We start from the raw sequence: 25143 nt of genomic DNA, 5'->3' as shown, positions 1-25143 counted from the left end.
GGAGTCTTGGCTGGTAACATTGGACCTCAAGGAGGCATACCTGCATGTCCCAATCAGACAAAATTGCAGAAGGTACCTCAGGTTTCTTGCAGGTTCAACCCATTATCAATTCTCTGCATTGCCCTTTGGCTTATCTACTGTGCCCAGAGTATTCACGAAATGCCTGGCATCAGTGATTGCCTACTGCAGACTTCAAGGTATACAAATATACCCCTATTTGGACGACTGCCTGATCCAAGCGGACAGCAAGCACATTCTTCTGAAACATCTGGCTTATGTAATAATGTTGTTGAACTCTCTGGGATACACAGTCAACAAAAAGAAATCAAGGCTAATACCCTCTCGGAAGATAATTTTCCTGGGTGCCAATTTGGACACAAACACCCAGATGGCCTACCTCACGCCAGAGAAGCAGGGGCAACTAATTCAGTACTTCAGAACACTAGCAAATTGAACCAGGCTGACTGCAAGGAAAATCCTGCAGGCTCTGGGATTCATGGCATCTTGCATCTTACTAATCCCATGTGCAAAGCTGCATATGAGGAAACTACAATGGTACCTGAAAAACATATGGTCTCAACACAGCCACAGTTTAGAAACAATAATACCACTAATTCCATGTCTGCAAAAGGAATTTCTGTGGTGGGCTCAAGCATGTCAAACAAACACAGGTCTTCCATTCAGCAAGCCTCAAGCAAATCAAGTCATCACAACAGACGCCTCGGACTATGCCTGGGGGGCGCACATGATGGATCGGTGCATTCAGGGCAAATGGTCCCAAAAAGAAAAGCACCTCCACATCAACCAAAAAGAAATGCTAGCAGTAATAAATGCTATTATAGCTTTCAAGGACCTTCTACAACCAGGTCAACTATTGATAAGAACGGACAACACCACAGTTATGTGGTACATAAACAAATAGGGAGGAACACATTCATACCCCCTATGCAGACTGGCCATGTCACTTTGGAACATGGCCATGGACTTACAAATGGAACTACAAGCACAGTGCTTGCCAGGCAAGGAAAACATGCTGGCAGACAACCTAAGCAGGAATATGACAGATCCACACAAATGGAAATTGCATCCAAAAGTTTTTACAGAAATAATCCAAGAATGGGGAAGGCCAGACATAGATCTCTTTGCCTCCCACAAAAATCATCAATTGACAAAATTCTGCTCAAGGATCTTCCATCCAAAGCCCTGGGGAGTGGACGCTCTCTCTTTCAGGTGGACATCAATGACAGTTTATGCCTTCCCACCTGTTCCTCTGCTGCCCAAAGTTCTATTGAAAACCAAACCACAGCAGACAGACCAAAGATGATTCTCATTGCTTCGGACTGGCCAAGGCAACACTGGCACCCACTCCTGAGGAGCCTGACGCATTCGCCACCATGGACCCTGCCTCTAATGCCTCTTCTTCTGACTCAGCACAGCTTCAAAACTCTTCACAGCCAGCTAAAAACACTCAATCTAGCCGCATGGAAGATTCCTTAGCATCACAACAGGCCCTACTCTCCAAGAGGTGCAGGATGTCATTTTGGAGGCCAGAAGGCCATCAACTAGAAAAGCTTACCCCGCAAAATGGAAACGTTTTTGTGTCTGGAATGAGAAAAAGGGCCAGGATCCTGGAAAACTGAATTTACGTCAAATACTACAACATTTGGCTGAACTGCTAAGCAGTGGACTTTCTTTCTCCTCCATCAAAATCCATGCCTCAGCCATTTCTGCAGAATACACACTGATCCACCTTTATTCTCTCACCCTCTCTTAAGACAGTTCCTCAGAGGGGCTAAGAATTTAAGACCTCCAACGAAACAACCAATACCTGCTTGGGATCTTAATTTCATTCTGGAAAAACTGACCTTGCCTCCCTTTGAGCCAGCTGCCTCATCAGATTTGCAATATTTGTCCTGGAAAACAGCTTTCCTTCTGGCTATCACCTCAGCTCGTAGAGTTTCAGAACTACAGGCTCTCATGGCTGTCCAGCCTTTTATCATCTTCCATCAGGACAGAGTTTCCTTACGAACCAACCCGTCATTTATGCCTAAAGTGGTATCCAGGGTAGCTTTAAATCAGGCCATACATTTACCTACTTTTTATCCTAATCCTCAAAACAAAGGGGAAAGATTACTACATTCCTTGGACATCCACAGACAACTGCGTTATTATTTGGACAGAACAAAGCCTTTCAGAAAATCAGAACAGCTCTTTGTGGCCTATGTGGTAGGAGCTCAAGGAAAGCCAATTTCCAAACAGACAATCTCAAAATGGATAGCCCACTGCATATGCTTTTGCTATTCCTTTCATGGCAAAACTGTGCCTACAGGCATTAGAACTCATTCCACCAGGGCCACAGCCACCTCTGCAGCCTTCCTCAGAGGAGTTCCTACCAAGGATATTTTGGAAGCAGCCACTTGGAGTTCTGTGCATACCTTCTCCAAGCACTACAACCTACCATTATACTCCAAATCTAGAGCAGGCTTTGCCACTGCAGTCTTGCAGGGCATTTTGGCTCCTCCTAGTTCCACTAGTGCCTACCACCCCTTTCTTAGCTTTGGGATTCTACCCATCTGTTATGACTGCAGCTGTATGCACGATGAACATAGTACAGTTTTGTACCTACCATAAATGTAGATGTTCGAGTACTAATACAGCTGCAGTCCAGGTTTCCCTCCCTCCTTCCCCTCTTGGGACAGGCCTATAGGCTAACACATCCTCATACAACCTGATTGGGGTATTCATTTATGATGTATTTGCTTGCAACTACTGTATTTTGATTATATTGCACTGCATTATTACACAAATTTATGTATTGCCTTCCTTCTGGGGGCACCTGACATCTGGGGCAAGAAAAACTGAAGAAAATGGCGTTGGCTGGTTCCTTTATACCCCTGTCGCACTGACATCAGGGAAGAAGTGACGACAACCGACGCCGGACCTAGACTTTGGAATTCGGCTGACCGAGGACCCGCCTGACGACAGGAGAACCCATCTGTTATGACTGCAGCTGTATTAGCACTCGAACATCTACATTTATGGTAGGTACAAAACTGTACTTTCAAAATGCCCTGACAGCCTTCAAGGACCTACTTCAACCAGGACAACTACTGATAAAGACAGACAACACCATGGTCATGTGGTATATAAACAAGCAGGGGGGCACACATTCTTACCCCCTTTGCAGACTAGCCATGACTTTGTGGGACACAGCATTGACTTACCAAGTACATCTACAGGCACAATTCCTGCCAGGAAGGAAAAATACTCTGGCAGACAAACTAAGCCGAAACCTCATGGATCCCCACAAGTGGTAGCTAGATCCACAAGTCTTCAGCATGAGAACAAGGAAATGGGAATGCCCAGACATAGAACTATTTGCCTCCCCTCACAACTACCAACTACAGAGATTCTGCACAAGGATTCATCACAGACAAGCATGGAAAGTGGACGCCCTATCCTTCAGCTGGAAAAACCTTTCAGTGTATGCCTTTCCCCCTCTGCCTCTCCTCCCCAAGGTACTCCTAAAGGTCAGACAGGAGAATCCAAAGATGATACTAATTGCACCAGACTGGCCTCGCCAGCATTGGTATCCAGTATTAAGGAGCTTGTCTCAATGCCCAGCTTGGACCCTACCTCAAGTACCGCATCTACTGTCCCAGCAAAACAATCAGATCCTGCACAGCCAGCTCAGGACTTTAAACCTGGCAGCATGGCAGATAATGTAGTAATACAAAATACACTTTTCAGCAAAGCTGTGATGGATGTTATTTTGGAAGCCAGAAGGCCTAGTACTAGACAATCTTATGCTGGAAAATGGAAGAGATTCTGTGCTTGGAACCAGGCACAAGGAACAGATACAACTGTGCCAAATATTCCTCAGATGTTACAATACTTAACTGAGATGCTGGACAAAGGCCTATCTTTCTCATCTATTAAAATTCGTGCCTCTGCCATTTCGGCTCATTACAATGCAGAGCCATCAATCTTTTCTCATCCCTTATTAAAACAGTACCTCAGAGGAGCCAAAAATTTAAGGCCTCCAAGGAGATCATCAATGCCTGTATGGGACCTCAGCTATGTCTTGGAAAACCTCACCCTGCCTCCTTTTGAGCCGGGTGCTACTGCTGATTTAAAGTTTTTATCTTGGAAAACAGCTCTGCTCCTAGCAATAACTTCTGCAAGGCGAGTTTCATAGCTGCTGGCACTCATGGCTGGTGAACCTTTTATCATTTTTTAGCCGGACAGGGTCTCCCTGAAGACAAACACAACATTTATGCCTAAAGTGGTGTCCAGTGTGGCTTTTAACCAAACCATTCATCTGCCAACTTTTTATCCAAATCCACAGAACAAGGGGGAAAGAATTCTGCATTCTTTGGATGTACACAGACAGCTTAGATTCTACTTGGACAGAACCAACGTTTTCAGAAAAACAGAGCAATTACTAGTGACATATGCTGCAGGATCACAAGGAAAGGCTATCTCAAAGCAGACTATTTCAAAATGGATAGGCCACTGCATTCGTTTCTGCTACTTATACCATGGAAAGCCAGTGCCTAAGGGCATTAGGCCACATTCCACCAGAGCTGCAGCCACTTCAGCAGCCTTTCTCAGAGGAGTACCAACCAAGGAATTTTAGAGGCAGCTACTTGGAGTTCAGTGCACACCTTTACAAAGCACTATCATATGCCACTCTACTCTAAATCCAGGGCAGGCTTTGCCACTGCAGTTCTGCAGGGTCTCATAGCCGCTCCTAATGCTGTTTAGCTTCAGCCTCCCAGCCATAGTTTTGGGAATCTACCCAAATGTAATGACTGCAACTGTGAAACACGAAGAACGTAGTACAGTTGTGTACACTTAACATAAATGTAGATGTTCGAGTGTATTCACTGTTGCAGTCCAGGTTACCCACCCGCCATCCCCCCTTTTTCTTCTGATGGAACCTATCTTTCCTTCTCTGATTTATACAACCTATGTGGTGTATTTGCTGGTGGATGAAGTTAAAGTTTATATTGCTGCATGTTATTTTATATATAGATATAAATTTTGACTACCCTTTTTGGGGGCACCTGACATCTGGGGCAAGAAAAACTAAAGAAAATGGCGTTGGCTGCTTCTTTTATACCCCTGATGACCTGACGTCAGGGAAGGGACTACAACAGCCGACACAGGACCCAAGACTTTGGAATTCAGGCCGACTGAGGGCAACCTGCCAGCAGGATTACCCAAATGTAATGACTGCAACAGTGAATACACTCGAACATCTACATTTATGGTAAGTGTACACAACTGTACTTTATGCTTTGTATGCATGTTTTATGGTGTAACCAACACTACAACACAATGTACGTTAATGCGATTGACAATCAAGCAAGAAAGGTGATTGGTTAATGTATAAGTGGAACAACTTTGTATTTAAACAATGTGATTTTATGCTCCTTTTACTCTGAAGAAGCCATTAGTTTTGATGGTGAAAGCACTTAGTATCTTGGAGCCTTTATGAGCTCTTCATTAAAGCAGTTTGGCGCAGTCCGTGAATTTTATGGTTTTATTTGTTTATTTCTTGTAGTTTACCTTGTTGGGTTTAGTGTATTTTACAAAAGTTAATAATTGCATTACTTGTGTGAAGCAAATACCTCTTAAGGATTTTCATTTGGACTGTATTCCTTGCATAGGCCCTGACCACGACGTACCTTGCTGTCGGTTTTGTGCTTTATTTAATCAGTGCACCGTCCGTCGTCGGTACATTTCTGCATCAGAATATTTTGGTTCTCGGTTTAATTATCCAGAAATGATGTCGATTAGCCATCTGACTACCGGAATACCGAAAAAATGCAAAGAAAAAGACAGAGACAGGCCATTGAGGTCCAAAACTGCCGACGAAGCTCTCCTAAGCCAGTTGCCAGTTTGCCGGTACTCAGTGATTCGCTTTTGTAGCCCCTGATACCCGCTACTTCTGATTCGCAGGCCTCTGCTGAGACCCATTCGGAGTCCAGTATGCCGCGAGATGCTTCACATATGGAATCCACGAATGTCTCTATCTTGGATGGGTCCGGAGCCGCTGAGCAGGCACCGGCTTCTGAGGGTGTATTCAGGCCTACAGACTTGCATATTAAACCGACTCCAACTTCAATCCTAAGGCCTAAATCTCGGTCTATGTCTAAAAAAACAACGCCCAGGCCACATGTTCAGGCCCCCATGCCTAAAAAACAGATGATCAAAATGGCTGAAGATTTAATTACTCTAACCAGGGGTAGTCAACCCCCCCCCCCCCCCCTCCAAGAGGCCTAGGATTGAACTTGACTATGAATCTTCTGAACAGGACTCTGTTTCTTCTGACTCTTCTAATGATCTGGATTTGTCCATACCTACCTATGAGGACTCTGATGCAGGGGATTCCATTCCCTTTGCTTCTCCACCTGAGGATTTTGGGGAAACTCTACATGCCTTAAGGGAGCATTTCCACTGGGAAAGTCAGGATTTCTCTGAATCCAAAAAGAGGCTTAGGGATTTCCTCCTCCTTCCTCAGCATAAGCCTTTTGCTATACTTCCTGTACTAGACATTGTTGATGATGTGTTTTCGGAATCCAGTATGGCCCCTGATTCCTTAGCTCCAGCCCCTAGCAAACCAGACAGGTACTACAGGGTTCCTGTGTCCCACAAATTCCTTTTCAAAAATCCTGTTGCGGACCCTGAAACTATTTCTCAGGGCCCCAAGGGCATTAAGGCTTCTACTGCTAAAAATCCTACCCCTTCTGATAGAGACTCCAGGGTGCTGGGTAGATGGGGTAAAAAGGTTTATACTTCTGCAACTTTAGCAATCAGGGCTTTAAACCATCAATTCCATATGCTAAAATATCAACATCATATCATGGGACTGCTTAAACAGAAAATTATGTTGATTTCTGACTGTGTGGAGAATAAAGATTTGCAGGATTTATTGCATTCAGCTGATCAAGTTGGCAAACATACTTTGCAATGTGATTTTGATTCTTTAGAGGCCTCTTACAGGGCCGCTGTTACTGGGTCTGTGCTTAGAAGGCATGCTTGGCTTAAGGCGCAATCTCTGCCTGACCATGTTAAAACAAAACTTTTGGATGCTCCTTTACAGCAGGGCTGCCTGTTTGGCAATAAGGCTGAAGAAGTTCTAAAAAAGATGGAAGATAAAGCTAAATCTATGAAAACTGTGAAAGATTTCTTAGAAGTACAACCTCCTAGATTTAGTAGGCACTGGCCTACTAAAAACTGGTCCTTTCCAGCTCCTTCTAGTACCACTCCAGCCAAACCCAGGCATTCCAAAAGCACCAGGTTTCAGTCCCAAGGGAATTTCAGAACTAAGCAATGGGGTGCTTCCACTTCCAAATCTGGAAACAACAAGGCACCTCCCTATGGTAAACAGTCTCAATTACTTCCCTTTACAGTTACCAAGCACTTACCTCTTAGCCACCGCTTTGGGGGGGAAACTGGCTCTTCATTCCAGAAACTGGCAACTTATAACCCAGGACAAATGGGTGTTAAATGTAGTGTCCCAGGGATACAGATTTCATTGGGCAGAGGCTCAGAAACAAGTACTTTCCCTCCTAAACATGGGGACTATTCAACTAGTACCAGAAGAGGAAAAAGGACAAGGTTTCTATTCCAGACTTTTCCTGGTACCCAGAAAAGACAAATCTTGGCGTCCAATTCTGGACCGGTCTACTCTAAACACCTTTCTGGACATTTCAAAATTCAAGATGCTGACTCTTCACCAGTTACTTCCTATGCTAGGCAAGGATGCCTGGTTGGCAACTCTAGATTTAAAAGAGGCCTACCTGCATATCCCAATCAGGGAATCTTGCAGAAGGTACCTACGCTTCAAAGCAGGCTGCATGCATTATCAGTTCTCTGCACTGCCCTTTGGCTTGTCTACTGCGCCCAGTGTATTCACAAAGTGCCTGGCTCCAGTAATTGCATTTTGCAGGCAAAGATATATTCAAATATATCCATACCTGGACGATTGTCTAATTCAGGCAGAAAACCAGGCCATTCTTCTAAAACATCTGGCATTTGTAAAAAGAGTTCTAACTTGTCTAGGGTACACCATAAACAAAAAGAAATCACAAATGGTACCTTCTCAAAAAAATACATTACTGGGTGCAAGCTTGAGAATACAACTGCCCAGATGGCTTTCCTAATGCCAGAAAAACAAATTCATGTGGTGACTTACTTCAAACAGGTGGCCACAAAAACCCTGCTATCTGCAAGACAAATACTGCAAGCCTTGGGGTTCATGGCCTCCTGCATTCTTCTAATTCCATATGCAAGACTGCATATGAGGAAACTTCAGTGGTACTTAAAAAGTTTATGGAGTCAGCATTGTCACAGCCTGGAAACAATGATTCCTATCATACCTTGCCTGCTCCTAGAGTTCCTATGGTGGGCAGAGGCCTGCCACCAAAACAAGGGACTGCCATTCACACCACCCCCTGCCGCCCAAACCCTAACTACAGTTGCATCAGACTATGCATGGGGGCTCATCTGGCAGGGAAGTATATTCAGGGTAAATGAAGCCCAAATCAAATGCACCTTCATATAAATCAAAAAGAAATGCTAGCTGTACAAAATGCTCTGACAGCCTTCAAGGACTACCTTCATCCAAGGCAGTTACTGATAAGGACGGACAACACTAAGGTTATGTGGTACATAAACAAGCAGGAGGGTACACATTCCTACCCCCTCTACAGACTAGCCATGGCATTGTGGAACACGGCCTTTGGATACCAAGTACAACTACAAGCTCAATTCCTGCCAGGAAAGTTGAATGTTCTGGCAGACAAACTTAGCGTCTATGAATCTATCTATGAACCTATAAGCAGAAATCTCATGGACCCACACAAATGGAAACTGGAACCACAGATTTTCAACATGTTGACACGCAAATGGGGGAGCCCAGACATAGATCTTTTTGCCTCACCCCAGAACTACCAGTTGGAAAAATTTTGCACAAGAACTCATCACAAAAAAGCCTGGAAAGTGGACGCCCTGTACTTCAGCTGGAAAAACCTTTCAGTCTATGCCTTTCCCCCTCTGACTTTTAGTAGAACTTTGGAGAGCAGAGGCAAACAGGACAAACCAAAAATGATTTTGATTGCTCCAGACTGTCCTCGCCAACACTGGTACCCACTCCTGCACAGTGGGTCACACTTTTCTTCATGGCACCTGCCTCAGACACCTTCCTTACTGTTTCAACAGGAAAACCAAATTCTGCACCCTCAGCTCCGAACATTGAATCTTGCAGCTTGGCTAATAACTTAAATTCCCCCTTAGCATCCCTCAGCAAACCTGTGATGGATGTCATTTTGGAGGCGAGAAGACCTAGTACTAGAAAATCTTATGCTGACAACTGGAAAAGATTCTGTGCCTGGAATCATTCTCAAGGGATGAGCACAACAGTGCCCAATTTACCTCAGATTTTGCAATACTTAACTGAGATGCTTAACAAGGGCCTGTCTTTTACTTCCATAAAAATCCATGCCTCAGCCATTTCAGCTCATTACAACACAGAACCCCCCCCCCTTCTCTCATCCTCTTCTAAAGCAGTATCTCAGAGGGGCCAAAAACTTGAGACCACCCAGGAGAGCTCCAACCCCTGCCTGGGTCCTTAACTTTGTATTGGAGAAACTCACTCTACCTCCTCTCGAGCCAGCTGCTACTGCAGACTTAAAATTTATTTCCTGGAAAACAGCTTTCCTTTTAGCCATCACTTCATCTAGAAGGATATCTGAATTACAGACCCTTATGGCAGTGGAGCCTTTCATCATCTTTCATGCGGACAGGGTGTCACTCAGGACCAATCCATCATTCATGCCCAAGGTGGTATCCAGTGTGGCTCTTAATCAGTCCATTCATTTGCCAACTTTCTTTCCCAGTCCACAGAACAAGGGGGAGCGGATTCTACATTCCTTGGATGTACACAGACAACTTAGATTCTACTTGGACAGGACAAAATCTGAACAACTGCTGGTAGCATTTGCTGCAGGTGCAGAGGGGAAGGCTATTTCAAAGCAAACCATTTCTAAATGGATAAGCCATTGTATTCATTTCTGTTACAAGCACCATGGAAAGCCTATCCCCCAGGGGATCAGATCTCATTCCACAAGGGCTGCATCTACTTCAACAGCCTTTCTCAGAGGTGTTCCTAAAAGGGATATTCTAGAAGCTGCTACCTGGTGTTCAGTTCATACTTTCACTAAGCATTATCACTTAGCCATTTTCTCTAAATCCAGAGCTGGCTTTGCCACTGCTGTTTTGCAGGGCCTTATAGCTGGTCCTAATGCTGTATAAATCCATCCTTCCAACCTTAGCTTTGGGAATCTACCCAAATGTAATGAATGCAACAGTGAAACACGAAAAACATAGTACAGTTGTGTACACTTACCATAAATGTAGATGTTCGAGTGTATTCACTGTTGCAGTCCTGGTTACCCTCCCACCAGCCCCCTGTTTTTTCTCTTACTATACCTCTACTTACTTTTACTATGCTTAAAAGACTTTTTGGTGTATTTGCTTTTGTTTGGAGGTACATTTTTGTGTTTTTAATTTCATATATATATATATATATATATATATATGTATATAAAATTAAAAACACAAAAATAAATATATTATAAAATTAAAAACACAAAAATATATATAATAATATATATATTATTTATTCGTGAAGCATCTCAGTTAAGTATTGCAAAATCTGAGGTAAATTGGGCACTGTTGTGCTCATCCCTTGAGATTGATTCCAGGCACAGAATCTTTTCCATTTGTCAGCATAAGATATTCTAGTACTAGGTCTTCTCACCTCCAAAATTACATCCATCACAGGTTTGCAAATTACATCCATCACAGGTTTGCTGAGGGATGCTAAGGGGGAATTTAAGTTATTAGCCAAGCTGCAAGATTCAATGTTCGTATATAATAATATATATCAATGTTCGTATATAATAATATATATATATATATATATATATATATATATATATATATATATATATATATATATATATATATATATATATATATACCCAAGACTTTGTTAATCAGGCCGACTGAGGGCAACCTGCCAGCAGATTACCCAAATGTAATGACTGCAACAGTGAATACACTCGAACATCTACATTTATGGTAAGTGTACACAACTGTACTTTTTGAGGAGGCTTGCATGGGTGAATTTCTCATAACCTCCCAGATAATAAAAATGAAATTTTAAATTCCTCTTCAGTTGATTTAGTTTTTGGCCCCATTTGCTGCTGAGGTGTTCAGAAAGTGTGGCAAAATGGGTAAACTGATCCAGGAAATCTCTTAGAGAATCCCTTTAAAAATTTGGAAGAGGAGGGATGAAAAGTCTAACTCTTCATCCAGTTTTGGCAAAAAGCAGAATAAGTAGTCTCAACAAAATGCAGGTAAACAGATATTTAAGAAGAAATGGCAAAGGGGTTCAAACAAATGCCTTGAACCTCCTAAAACAGAGGACAATCCAACAAGTGTGAATGACTGTTCAAGAGACCTTGTGACCCCCTCTTACCCTGGCCCCTTTTTTCTTCTTCCAGAAACTCTGAATTTTCATATTTCTCTTTGGCAATAGATAGTTTCAGACAAATGGGTTCTGAAGATCATTCGTCAAGGTTGCAAATAGTAGTCGGAGGAAATTCCTCCTTTCTAGGGGGTCTCTCCCTATCCCTCAATTCAGACTGTTTTGTTTCTTCCAGTTCTTCATCACATGCTTTCCCAAGGTGTGATATAACCATTCCCCCTTCCCTGGTGGGGAAGGTTTTTTACTTGAAGATATTATTAATGCTAAAGAAAGACAAAGCTTAGAGGCCAGTTCTGGATCTTTCTTTCCTAAACCGGTTTGTGATAGAGCCCAAATTCAAAATTACGTCACTTTATAATTTGCAACATCTTCCTCTTTCAAGTTTCCTGGTAACACTAAGTAAAATATGCTTGTCATCACATCCCTATTCATCCAGACTTCAGACATTTCTTAAGGTTGTGTGTGTCTGGGTCACATTATCATTTCTGTGCCCTAGGCTTTTGACTATCTACTGTACCAAGTGTGTTCACAAAGTGTCTAGCTCCAGATGTTAGGTAGTCCAATCTTACCTTCATTTTTACATATGGGTTTGGAGCTGAATGTCGGCTCCGACTCGGCCAATTTACAAGCTGGAAGACTTCTGGGGGCTCATGGCTAAGCAGGTATCCCATGGTGCACCAGTGCAAACCCCAGATCTCGTTTGCCATGTCGATGAGTTCGGATGTGCTTCTCTTGGCTCTGGCTAAGTCCTTTTCAAATTCTTTACATTCATAGTGGATATTGCATATTTAGTGTTGTTATCTTATAGGCTTTTGCCTAAGTTGTCCTTGTTGTAGTAGTATCCTGTGTGCCAGTTAGTTAGGTGCTGTTGCGCATTTTGCCTAGGTAGTGTTAGTTTTGGTGTTTTTTTCCACTCTTAATCAACAGGGGCTCCTGTTTATTTATTTGTACTGCTTAGACCCTTTTGATCTCTGTTGACTGTTAACGTGTTGTCTTTGGTGGAGATCCACTAAGGTGATATTTATAGGATTGCTGTTGCTAGTTTCTGCCTTTTAGTAGGTTACAGAAAAATTTGTATTTTTGACATCTAACATTTTTTTCCTGTGTGACTGCACCTCTGTGTGTGTCTATGTTAAATACCTGGTCTGTTTAAGTTAGAAGACCTAGTTTCTGTTACACCGGGTTAGGCCCGTTTAACTTAGAGGACCTAGTCCTCGTGTAACTCTTCTGCAGGGCTAGGCCCATTTTTGTTAGAGGACCTAGTCCTCATTTTTTCTCTCTTCCTATCTCCCCTCTGATTTTGTGTGCGTGTCTGCAATGTCTAAGGATAGCAAGGAGCATAAACCCTCTGGGTTCAAAAAATGCATGAAATTCTCCCAGAAGATGTCGTTAACGGATGGCCACAATAGCTGTGTCTACTGTTTGGGGGCCATCCACTTGCAAGAATCATGCTTGTTCTGTCATGCTTTCTCTCCTTGAGTTTTACAGAAGAGAAAGAACAAGCTGATACTCAAGGGTCTCTCAAAACCAGCCTTTGAGGAAGCTTTATTTAGTTTGTCGGCTTCCTCCAAGTCCACTAAATCCAGATCGGAGTCAAAATCAAAATCTTCAAAAAGGCCTTCTCTGCACGGCTGGTGTCTTGGAGCCGCCTGCCAAATTACCAAAATCTGACTCCTCAGTCTTCGGAGCCGAAGGAGAGCATCTTGGTATCAGAGTTGGTCACAGGTGCTTCAGTGCCGACTTCTGAACCATTGGAAATAGCAGTTGAATCTACTGCTCGGAGCCGGTCTGTAGAATCCCTACCGGTCTCCTTGCTAATCAAGTCTCCAGTGCAGTGCCTCCTAGGTCAAGATCCCCTACTTTATCTTCCAGATCTTCCAGGAGCCTTTCGGAAGAAGATGTGGAGAGGGTAGTACTGAGACTTATGAAGTTGTCTGCTCTGCCTATATTTTTGTTGGCTCCGACCCAGTCGGTTCCGGAGCCACTCGATCCAGTTTTGCCTTCGTCTGTTATTCCTCCTCCAAGCCTCGTTGGCCTTTCGGAGTCCGAGTGCTTGTTACCAGTGGAGGAACTCTGAGTTCCGGCTCCCCTTGCTGCTGCATTGGAGCCGAGTTTGGCTCTGACACGCTCTGCTCCATCCGTCGTGTCCAGGAACAGAAGCTCTTCTGTCGGTACCGATGGGGGGGGGGGGGGGTTGGAATCAATCTTCTTCGGTTCTGAGTCTTCCTATCAGTGCTTCCGCCAGGGTGAGCTTGGACCCTGCATCTATCTCGGAGCCGATGGCTGTAGGTCCGGCACCAACCTTTGTCTCTTCTGAGCCAGAGAGGTCAGCTTTCGAGGTGATGAGGAGCATGCTGTCTCAACCTACAGCCCCTGCCAAGTGGTACAAGCACTCTTCCCCCCAGGGCACCCACTTCAGTCTCAGCACCTACTCTCTCACGAGACAGCAGAGACCCGCAGCCTCAGGAGCCACCGGCTGGTGGCCCCCAGTCTTCCGAGGCCTCCCCAGAATGTCCCTTCAAGGAGCCCCCCTCGGAAGAGGGTATGCAAGAGGAAGCATTATTGACTCCCAGGATGAGTCTTTAACATCGGACACTGACCTCGAGGAGTCGGAAGGGTCCCCTAAGTCGTCCTCTGATGATGTCTGCTTTGTGGACAATTCTGGAGATCCTTAAGTAGAGGTGCGACTGGCCCACTGTCAACCCTTCTGATGAGGAGTTGGTGTACCTGAAGGCTTTTGGGTCTCAACCCTCTGCCTCTTGGGTGTCTCCACCTATCGACGAACTAATGCATCCGGTTAGTCAGAAGGTGTGGGATACTCACGATGCCATGGAGCCAGTCCCCAGGAGACCAGATAAGTTTCTGTCTGCCCCTCCTGGAAAAGAGTTCTTGTCTAAGGGCGTTCCCGTAGATGCCATGGCGGTGGCGGCGGCCACGAAGAAGGAGTTGACGGAAACTCCTTCCTCTGTTCATCCACCAAACAAAGAGTCTCGACAGATGGACAGATTTGGGAAGCGTGTATTTAGTTCAGCGGCATTTACACTTTGATCTCTGAACTATCTTACTCACTTCATGTGGTTGCAGAGGGATCTCCTGAAGGAGTTAGGAGATTCCTTACAGGGTGGTTGTCCTGAGGGAGTCCCTGATAGGATTTCTGCTCAGTTGTCCACCCTAAATTCTGTAGTTAACACCTCCATGTGGCTGATGGAGCGAGCAGAGCAGAAGGTTCAGGAGATGCCCTTAGGCGCGACTCTGGATGCGCCTGTGTAATTCTGCGGCACCGTTCAAGTCCACCTTCACAAACGCCCCGTTTGATGGTTCCTCTTTGTTTGGTCCCAAGGTGAAAGAAACACTCACTCAGTGTGAGCAGGAAGGAAAGAGACTCTCTGCCGTGGGAGTCCGTTTTACCGTTCCCTCTCGACCATACCCCAAAGGTCAAAGGGGAGGTAAAATGTGGTTCAAAAAGTCCCACATGGTCTTTCCGGACACACAGAGTAAATCCTCCTTCAGAGGCAGAGGAGGAGGAAATGGTAGACGTCGCCCTAGAGGCAGAGACGGTCCGCAATACCAGCAAGGCCGTGATTCCCTTCAAGGGCGGCCTTATCAGCGCTCCTGATGTGTGGCCCGACCGCGTCTCTCTGGGACCAGTCGGGGGTCGCATCTCTTTGTATTCAGAAGCCTGGCTAAATATCACCCAAGACAAGTGGGTACAAAGAGTTGTTACCAGAGGCTATATCATTACCCTTTTCCCTTCCACCGCTTGTTCCCAAAAAGATCCCAGAAGTTCCACCCAATTACAGGGATCAGGCAACTATGGAGATCAACAAGTTGCTCTTAAAAAGAGTCATGCAGCCCAGCAGACCAGACAGGATCTGTGACTTACTCCAGGTTCTTTTTAGTTCCAAAACGAACCGGAGACTGGAGGCCAGTTTTGGACCTCAGCAGATTAAACGAATCCGTGAAGAAGGACAAGTTTCGGATGGTCACACTGCAGTCAATACTCCCGTTGTTAGGGAAAGACTATTGGATGTGCTGTCTGGATCTCCAAGAAGCCTACTACCATATACAAATGGACAAGGCATCAAGGAGATATCTGCGCTTCCGGCTGGGAGCCAGTCATTATCAGTTTCATGCTCTACCCTTTGGTCTCACCACAGCCCCCAGGGTGTTCACCAAATGCATGGCAGTAGTGACAGCTCACTTGAGACGTCAGGGATTCCAGGTGTTTCTGTATTTGGAAGACTGGCTCCTGACCGCCCCCACCAGGCATCTACTCATCCAAAACTGGGACGCCACCATTCAACTTTGTGCTCAACTAGGGATCTCCATAAACTGGGAAAAATCTGCATTACTGCCCTCGCAATCTGTGATTTTTATAGGCGCAGAGGTAGACACAGTGGATATGACAGTTCATCTCCCTGCCGAAAGAGCACAAAACCTCATCTCACAAGTTCAGCGTCTTCTTCCGCTTCGGAAAGTCAAAGCAAAATGGGTTATTCAACTTCTCAGTACGATGGCCTCAACCATTTTGTTAATACCTTTAGCCAGGTTGCACATGAGAATCCTTCAATGGCTCCTGTCTTCCCAGTGGTCATTCCAATATCTACCTCTGAGTCACCATATTCTGCTGACGGAATCATGCAAAAAGGAACTTCTTTGGTGGATAGCCCCCAACCACTTGTTCACGGGAGCTCCCTTTGTTCCTGCCCAACCCATTGCCACTGTGACCACGGATGCCTCCCAGGTCGGGTGGGGGGGGGGTTATCTTGGCAGGACAGTCCACGGCACATGGCAAGAACACAAGGCTCATCTGCATATCAGTGTTCTGGAGATGAGGGCGGTGCTTCTGATATTGCAAGCACTTCAGGACCTTCTTCCTCCAGGGACGATTGAGATACAATCGGACAACATGTCGGTTGTGTGGTGTATCAACAAACAGGGTGGTACCAGATCTTACCCACTCTGTCGAGAGGCAATGCGAGTTTGGGAATGGGCGATTTCTTCCCATCGCTTTCTGGTGGCAACGCACATTCCGGGGACAACCAACGTGATAGCTGACAAGCTAAGCCGGGCAATCTTACTGCCTCACGAGTGGTCTCTGAAACGGGAAATAGTGGAACAGATTTTCCAGAGATGGGGACAGCCTTGTTGCAACCTTTTTGCCAGCCCAGTCAGTGCCAATTGCAGCAGCTATTTTTTCCCTGATTCCTCCTCCGGGGAAACACCCAGAGATGCTCTGGTCCACGATTGGCCCACGGGACTTCTGTATGCCGTTCCTCCATTCCCTCTTATCTCCAAAGTGATTCAGAAAGCCAATCAGCTGGGAAGGAAGTTGATCCTCATTGCTCTTTACTGGCCTTGTCAGGTCTGGTTCCCCTTCCTCGAGCCTCTTCTCCTGGACGATCCTTGGATTCTGGACCCAGTTCCAGATCTATTGTCCCACATGTCGGGTTCGCTACATCCCACTCTCCACACCCTCAAATTGACAGCATGGCTGCTCCAGTTCCATCTCTAGTCAGGCTTCATGATGTTTCTTCCTCGGTGTCACATATTCTCATATCCTAGCATAAACCCTCAACCAGAAGGCTGTATGACAGTAAATGGAAAAGGTTTTCTATTTGGGCACAGAAAATGAACGTGGATCATTACACTGCTCCTATTCCCGTGATTCTGGAATTCCTTTCGGAGCTTTTTTAGCAGGGATCTGCCACGGCCACCATCAAAGTACAGTTTGTGGCAATGTCTAATTTTTATTTAGGGTCTCCAAATGCCAACCTTATGTCTCATAAGCTATGCAAGACTTTCTTGAGAGGGGCCACTTTATTGAGACCACCATTACAAGAACCTGTGGCTTCTTGGGACTTAAATTTTGTGTTGTCCAAGTTGACATCCCCTCCTTTTGAACCTTCTCACTCATATTCTTTAAAATATTTGTCTTGTAGGACTGTGTTTTTTGTAGCCATTACGTCAGCCAGATGTGTATCTGAGCTACAAGCCCTATCTATTAAGCCACCTTATTTAATCTTTCAATCCTTCGTTTGTTCTCAAAGTTTGTTCTAATGCCACCTTAAATCAGTCCATTGAGCTTCCAGTTTTCTTTCCCAATCACTGTAATGCATCTGAATATCGTTTCCACCAGCTGGACGTTCATAGACAGCTACATTTATATTTGCAACAGACCAAAGAATTTCGGAAGTCAGACCAGTTATTCATTTCTTTTTCCGACTCCAGATTGGGCTTACCAGTTTCTAAGGTGACCTTGTCTAATTGGATTTCTAGTTGCATAGCCTTCATCTACAGTTCGGAGGGCAGACCTTTACCCCTTTAGGATCAAGGCTCATTCTACCAGGTCTCTGTCTACCTCTGCGGCCTTTCAAGCCAGGGTACCACTTGATCATATTTGTGCAGCAGCTACGTGGGCTAACCCTCTCACCTTTATTACACATTATAAATTGGATTTGGCATTCAGGGGTAGAGCATCCTTTGGCTGCACATTGCTCAGGAGTATTTTCCAATGTGCCACCCAAGAATAAGGCACTAGGGATGTTGTCCCATATGTAAAAATGAGAGAGAGATTGGTGAGATTGGACTACCTGACATAAAGAAGTTATGTACTCACCATAACGTTCCATGTTGGTAGTCCATCTCACCCTGCATTTTTACTAACCCGCCCTCCTGCCCCCATTCTGGAAGATCTGGAGGTAATAATTTGATTGTCTTGGTTGGTGACCCTTTTAGTATTGATTTGTTGGTTAGGGGTTTTTCTCTTTCTAGCGAGCAGCAAACAAGATCTGGGGAGTGCACTGGTGCACCATGGGATACCTGCTTAGCCATGAGCCAACCAGAAGTCTTCCAGCTTGTAAATTGGCCGAGTTGGAGCCAAGGTTCGGCTCCGAACCCATATGTAAAAATGAAGGGTGAGATGGACTACCAACATGGAACTTTATGGTGAGTACATAACTTATTTTTATTTCTCATTGCAGGAATCAGGGTCCACGATTTTCTGCATTTAGATGACTTGCTTATTTTGCAGAGCCTTTTTCAAAGTGTCAGGAATCTCTCTATCTTGGGTGAGAGATACAAAAGCTAAGATTCAATGAGAACATTCAAAAGTCCTTCTTGACTCCTTCACACAGGATTGTGTTCCTGAGATGTCAGCTAGACATCTCAGTTCAAAGAGCAGAAACAATAGATCTATATCTGGATCTGGTTTGTTAGTTTTTCCACTCAAACCTCTATCAGTGTTAGTGGCTTTTATGATTCTCATGATACCCCAGTAAGACTCCACATGAGAAATTTACAGTGGCATCTGAGTTCTCTTTGGACTCAGCACCAACACCCTTTGTTTTTTCAAGTACCAGTGCTGTGATTTGTCAGAAGAGAAGTCATTTTATGGAGAACTCATATATCCTTAAATCTATGTCTACTCCTCTCCCTCTCTGTTCCAAAGCAGTCACCACAGATGCCTCTGATTTTTTTATGGGGAGCAGTTTCAGGAGGGATAAAAGTGTGGGGTGTGTGAGACACCAAGAACATATGCTAACACATGAATATCTAAGAGATGTTAGCCCTGATCAACACATTCAACTCTTGACTCATGCTTGGTCCCTGAGACCTCTTCAAGTTGTTACAGACAAAATCTCAGTAATGTGGTACATCAACAAGCAGGGGGTAATCAGGTCATACTCCCTTTGCAGACTAGCCATTTTAGCATGGGATATAGCTTCACAGCACAATCTCACTCTGCAGGCATCCTAGAGTCCATCAAAAAAAAATTGTGTGGCATATAATCCGAGCAGGACCAGGACAGACTCATTAATGAAAACTAGATCAGGGGCGTCTTTCAAGATTTGTCCCATCTGTGGGGAGCTTCTCAAGAAAGGCCTCTTTGCATCCTCTGTGAACAATCAACTGTTAAGATGCCATTCCAGGACTCTATGCAAGAAGGCCGAGAACACAAATACTTTTTCTTTTCCTTGGACAGGAATCTTCTTGTATGCTTTTCTACCCTTTCCACTAATATCCAGGGTACTTCTGAAGATTCAAAAGAAATCCCCCAAGTTCACTGTGATGACTCCCTTCTGGCCCATGCAGCTGTGGTTCTCTCTTCTTTTGGAAATGACCATGGGCAGTTACCACAAGCTTCCTCACAGACGTGGATCTGTTCACCGAAGAACATGGTGGTTTGATACACCCCAGCATCAGTCAACTTCAGTTGACTGCCTGGATAATAAGGTCTTAATTCCTTTTAGGCACCTGTTTGCTGAGGATTTGCAACAGGATACTTATGGAGGCAAGAAAGCCTGCTGTTACTCGTATGTTAGCAAATGAAAAAGGTTTTTCTTTTGGTGCCAACATCATAGCCAGCACCCATTTCAGGGTTAGCTGTTCTCTGGTTTTACAATATTTGTGTGAGTTACTGTCTTGTAGCCTTTCTTATTCCACAGTCCATGTTCATTTATCAGCCATTTCAGCATATCAACCCATGGATCCTCTCTCTCAATGGAGTCTCATATCAAAAGGTTTTTGAAAAGGGTTTTGCACAAGAGGCCTTCAAGTAAACCTGGTGGCTGCTCATTGGAGTCTTAATTTTGTGTTAGAGACAGTAACACTTGCCCCATTTGAACCACCTAACCTGGCTGACTTCAGGTTCTTAACATGGAAGGCATTTTTTTCTGATTGTTGTGACTTCTTCAAGAAAAGTATCTGAGTTGCGAGCTCTTATGGTGAGTCAGCCCTCTCTCTCTTTCAACAGGGACAAGGTTTCTTTGTGAACTAATCCTTCTTTTATACCTAAAGTGGTTTCCAAGTTTATACCAACCTATCTATCTCCTCGTTCTCTTTCCTAAACCTAAAAATTTAGGGGAAAGGATACCTTGGAGGTACAGACAATTCTAGTACTTTCTTGACAGAAGTAAATCTTTCAGATCACTTGTTCATTTCTTGTGAAGATAAGAAGGGAACAACCCATGTCAAACAGACTATTTTCAAATGGTTGTCTAGGACTATTGCATTTTATTATATTCACCATAAAGAAATGATTCCAGGGAAGGTCAAGACCCACTCTACCAGGGCCTTGGCTTCTTGGGTTCATCTGTGGCTTTTTGGAAAAGGTTGGATTCTAAAACTTTTCTAGAAACTGCTACTTGGTCCTCTGTCTATACTTTTACAAAGCTCTATAAGCTTAATTCCTTCTCTGGGTCCAGGTCAGGCTTTGCTAGGACCATTCTATAAGGGCTCCTGGACTTTTCTCTTTCCACATCCCCAATGTTGTAAGCTAGAGTCATCTTTTCTTGTTGCTAAGGCTAATGCAGCAGTGATCAGTATGATAAGCATAGTATAGTTGTGTAAGTAAACTTACCATAGTAGTAGATGTTCAAATGATCAGAGCTGCATTAGATGCTCCCTCTCTCCATCTACCCTTTTGTTGGTGTGTTTTTTTATGTCCGGGTGTGGACATTTTTTTTTTTTTTTTTTTTTTTTTTACTGCTTCTGGCATTGTCCTTTCAGGGCTCAGCTTCCCTGTCTCCATTGGCAGGAAAGCTCTTAAAGATTTGGCACCCAAATTATTCTTAGTAATCTCAGCTCTAGCTGCCTGACAATTTGGATGTGTGGAAGGTGCCTTCTAACTTTGGAAGCTGGCTGGCCATTCTATCCTTGGCAGGATATAATTCATATAGCTAAGGCTACTGCAGCAGTGATCTTTCAAACCTCTACTGGTATGGTAAGTTTACTTATGCAAATGTACTTTCTCATACATTCTTGGTTATTGGGATTATTTGACTGAAGTATTGCTAATGTTGTAGGAATTGAGTGAGCATGTGTATGTGTATCTTGTATACACACATCAGTATAAAACACTGTTCTGGGTATAGCTTGGACTTAAAGTATCTTCCTGAAAATATGTTTAGTGAATTATGCTATTCTGTAATGCCAACAATTTTGCTTTGTTTTACAGCATCAAGAAAAAGACTTTCTCTCAGCCTGAAAAGTAGAAGAAATCTGAAGTCTGGAATGTCAACAAATTCACATACACTCAGGGTCCGTTTGCCAGTAGATGTCAGACTGAACAAAAACATTAAAAGCCAGAAAACTGGAGTTTCATCAGCTTGTCAGTGCCACTCATACAAGCAGGATAGTCAGCATCTCTCACCCAGAAGCACTAACAGACATGGTTGGGCGTCATGTATTAAGACATGTCTGCCTGAGGGAATAAAGTTAAAGGAAGTTCAAATCAGTCTTCACAGTTGCAAAAGAGGTCTGAAATGGGCAGCAAGGCAAAAAACAAGCCAAATGCCAAATTCGTTTAGGCATTGCTGGATAAGAAAGGAGCCTATAGTTTCTCTGGAGTGGTTAGACCTGACTAGTAGAAAGTTTTCACATTTTAGCATGACTGCTAAAAGGACCAAAAATACCACTAATTCAGCAACTTCCAGTTCTTATTTGAAGAAGACTGCCATTCGTGCTGTAGCAGCCATTACCAAAGATACAAACAGGATGCAGTGCAGGTCACAGACCCAAAATGTTAACTTTTCGGTTTCACAGGTTCACTTGGTGAGCTGTGTAACTCAAGTCGGTGAAGATCATCAACATTTTCTTAAAACTTTGACTGCCCCTTCTGTTTTGAATGTTAATTTCACTGTACACAAGAGGACAAACCTTTGTAGAAGAGCAAAAAATAAAATGCATTCAAATGTAGCTTCTTCAGACACTAGTCTAAAGCCGTGTAATTCACAGCTTGTGTCCAGGAGGAGGTGTTCAGAGAGAATCTACAGGAGAAATAAATCAGCAACTAAAACTTTAGAACAACAGCTTTGTAGTGTTCATGGAATAACTAAGTATATTAAAGTAGACTTAAGTAAGGACATTATCCACAGAGCTACAGAGTCTCGTTTTATCAATGCAAGAAATCGTGAATTTGAAATGAGAAAGTGTTTGCAGAGTGATCCTAGTGAATCTGAAGGGGAAGTTACACAATGTGTTGAGAAAGATTTTGCTGTCATAAAGACAGACATTAGTGAGAAGTCTGTGAAAGTAACAAACACTGGCAAAGAACCAGATGCTTATGATGATATCTGGACAATTAGTGAATTTGCAACACAAAACTTGCATGCTCCTGGGGAACAGAATTCAAAATGTAGGGCAGCTGTTTCAAAAATGACACTTCAAAGACTGAGAAGGCAGAAGTCTTCTACAGTAGAACAGAGTGGCAGAAATGAGTTTATGCCTGAATGTCCAGAAAGTGATGGAAAGGTATGGGACCCTACCAGTTTAATGTCAAAAAGAAAAGAGCGACTAAAAGCTGAAGTGACCAACAAAGACTCCCTCCTTAAGGAAATCAAAGAACAAACTCCTGTTGCAGACGCCATTCAGGAAAATGCTTTAGGTACATTTAATGAGGAAGGCATAAAGGATCAGCTTGCTGTTCTGTCTGGAGAGCTCCTGAGCAATGAACACCTAGAACAAGACCATGATATTTCTGATGTTTCAGGCTGTGAAGGAACAGGTCTTGAAGAGCAGACCATGAATTCTGATGGGGGCATGAAAAGAGCTGTGGCATTCAGTCCTTTCACTCCTTCAAAACGCTTGCGATTGGTAGTGAGTCATGGTTCTATTGACCTGGATGTTGCATCTGCCTCAAGTGAAGATTCGTATTGAATTTCACATGTACTCGCACTAACTTGTGTTTGTAAGTTTGTTTAAAAAGCAAATGGCAACTCAGTCCAGAAATGGGTCAAGAGTATGAACCAGTACCTTGTTAGAAAAAAAAATGTGTTCATTAACAGAGAATCTTTAGGCAACTGCTGGTACAGCCTTCAACCAAAAATGAAGAGTACCCCATTGTTTGTACAGTCTAGTATTTGATGGGTGAGTACATGAGGCTCATTTAAAAAATGACATGTGGTGCAAAGCAACTGCTAAAGCAGTACCCTCGGTAGGAACTTTGGCTGTGATAAGTAGACATAATCATATGAACTGCCATGTGAGCTCAAGTCATACTGGCTTAAAATGTTTCTGGCACGTAACACATGATCAGCAAAATTCAAGAAGCCTGCTCATGCTGACAAGCACTGTGTAATAACTTATAGTATACAGTTACATATTTTTATTAAGAAGTTTTAAACAGTTTTTGAGTAACTTTACAATAAATTATATTTTTATTCAATTGGTTACCACTAAGGGCATGCCAGCTAATATTTTTGATAATCCCTTGGTTAGCATCCCATGTCATTGTTGCATTCTGTTCTGAATGTTTTTTGTTTTTTGAATTTGTTGGGATGGTACTGGTTTCCTTAACCCAGTGAGAAACCATTCAGTGTTTGTTTAATGCATGCACGCTCACAAGTAGTTGATGAAGGTCACGTGTTCATGTCAGATTTATTGGCACAGTTTTACCATTGTAGTCAGTAGTGGAAAAAGGTTTATAGAAAGAAAAAAAAAAAGCAAAGTGATAGCAATGCATAATAACTGGTTGTAGCTTGTGCCTGCAGGCAGATAGGTGACATTGTAAGATGACCAATTGTATATTGTATGAGGCAAGTCATTTGATATGCCAGACAATATTTTGATGAACAGTAACTTTTACACCATTTTAGTGATCAAAGTATGGTATATAAATTGCAGTGAGTAGAAAAGCTAGCTGCTTGTACTGAATAGTAGGTGTCTTTACTAAAAGACAGTAACTGTGCCCTATATCTGGTGTATTCTTTTCATCATCAAAAATCATTCTTGGATAGTAAATCCCTATATGGCATCTGACTGCTTGTTTTTCAGGTATAAGGATTTATTATGTATCTTTTCAGTTCTCTATTTAGTCTTTGCCTAGGGATAAGTTCAGTGGTGCTTTTCAGTGTTTTTTTTTTTAATATGTGGAGGTTAAGATATGGCATACATTTCTGGGTAGTAGTAAGCACTTCTTTTTTGGTATGTTGTAATACAGAATAAGTGATCACTGGGCATTGTAGACAGCGCATGAATGCTTCATTAGTTAAGGTATAAGCTATATCTCAGTCAGAATTCTGCTCAGTTTACTTGAAACTGCAACTTTTTTTTTCTGATTCATAGTATTAAAATAACTGTACATTACTTGACAGTGATAGAGATAAATATTGAGTGACAGAGTAAATTTCTTTCTAGAGATTCCATAGTACTGTGGTCATTTCCAGATGCACTGCTGAGCAGTGAAGAATGCAAGCCTGCTTTAAAAAAAAGAAAAACGGTTGCAGTACTTTGACAGCAAATTAAAGTCTTGAGCAGAGGTAGATTTGGCCTAAGAGCTTTATTTGGTGACTATGACTGATGCCTATGCCAAGATTGCTGTGTTCCAACATATACTATATCAGTGTGATGATCATCTGTTCATTTTTGGAACTTTGTATAGTGTTAAGCTTTATGCACTTAACTCTGTTTTACTTTAGTTGATGTCATTAGGGACTGTCCTACTGATAGGGACATACAAACAATGGCATAGTTTCATTTTTGAATGGTAACACGAAAAGTTTTAGATTATACTGGTTATTGCTGACTGATTACCAGCCCAGCATATTTGCCCCATAACATAGATTTTTATCCTTCCCTTT

General features: G+C 43.3%; 1 protein-coding gene across 1 annotated transcript in view; it reads left to right on the top strand.

The window, feature by feature from the left end:
* Nucleotides 1-24823, top strand: part of KMT5C (lysine methyltransferase 5C) — a 955038-nt gene extending 930215 nt beyond the window's left edge. Inside the window, exon 10 of the mRNA XM_044059587.1 lies at nt 21522-24823. Within this exon, the coding sequence (XP_043915522.1) occupies nt 21522-23221 (1700 nt within the window). The 3' untranslated portion in view covers nt 23222-24823. The remainder of the gene's footprint in view (nt 1-21521) is intronic.
* The last annotated feature ends 320 nt before the right edge of the window (nt 24824-25143 follow it).

The sequence above is a fragment of the Protopterus annectens genome, chromosome 17.part0, assembly GCF_019279795.1.
Source record: "Protopterus annectens isolate FY-2018-M chromosome 17.part0, PAN1.0, whole genome shotgun sequence".
Lineage (NCBI taxonomy): Eukaryota > Metazoa > Chordata > Ceratodontiformes > Protopteridae > Protopterus > Protopterus annectens.
Note: the sequence above shows the minus strand (reverse complement) of the source record. Positions and strands in the feature narration are given on the sequence as shown.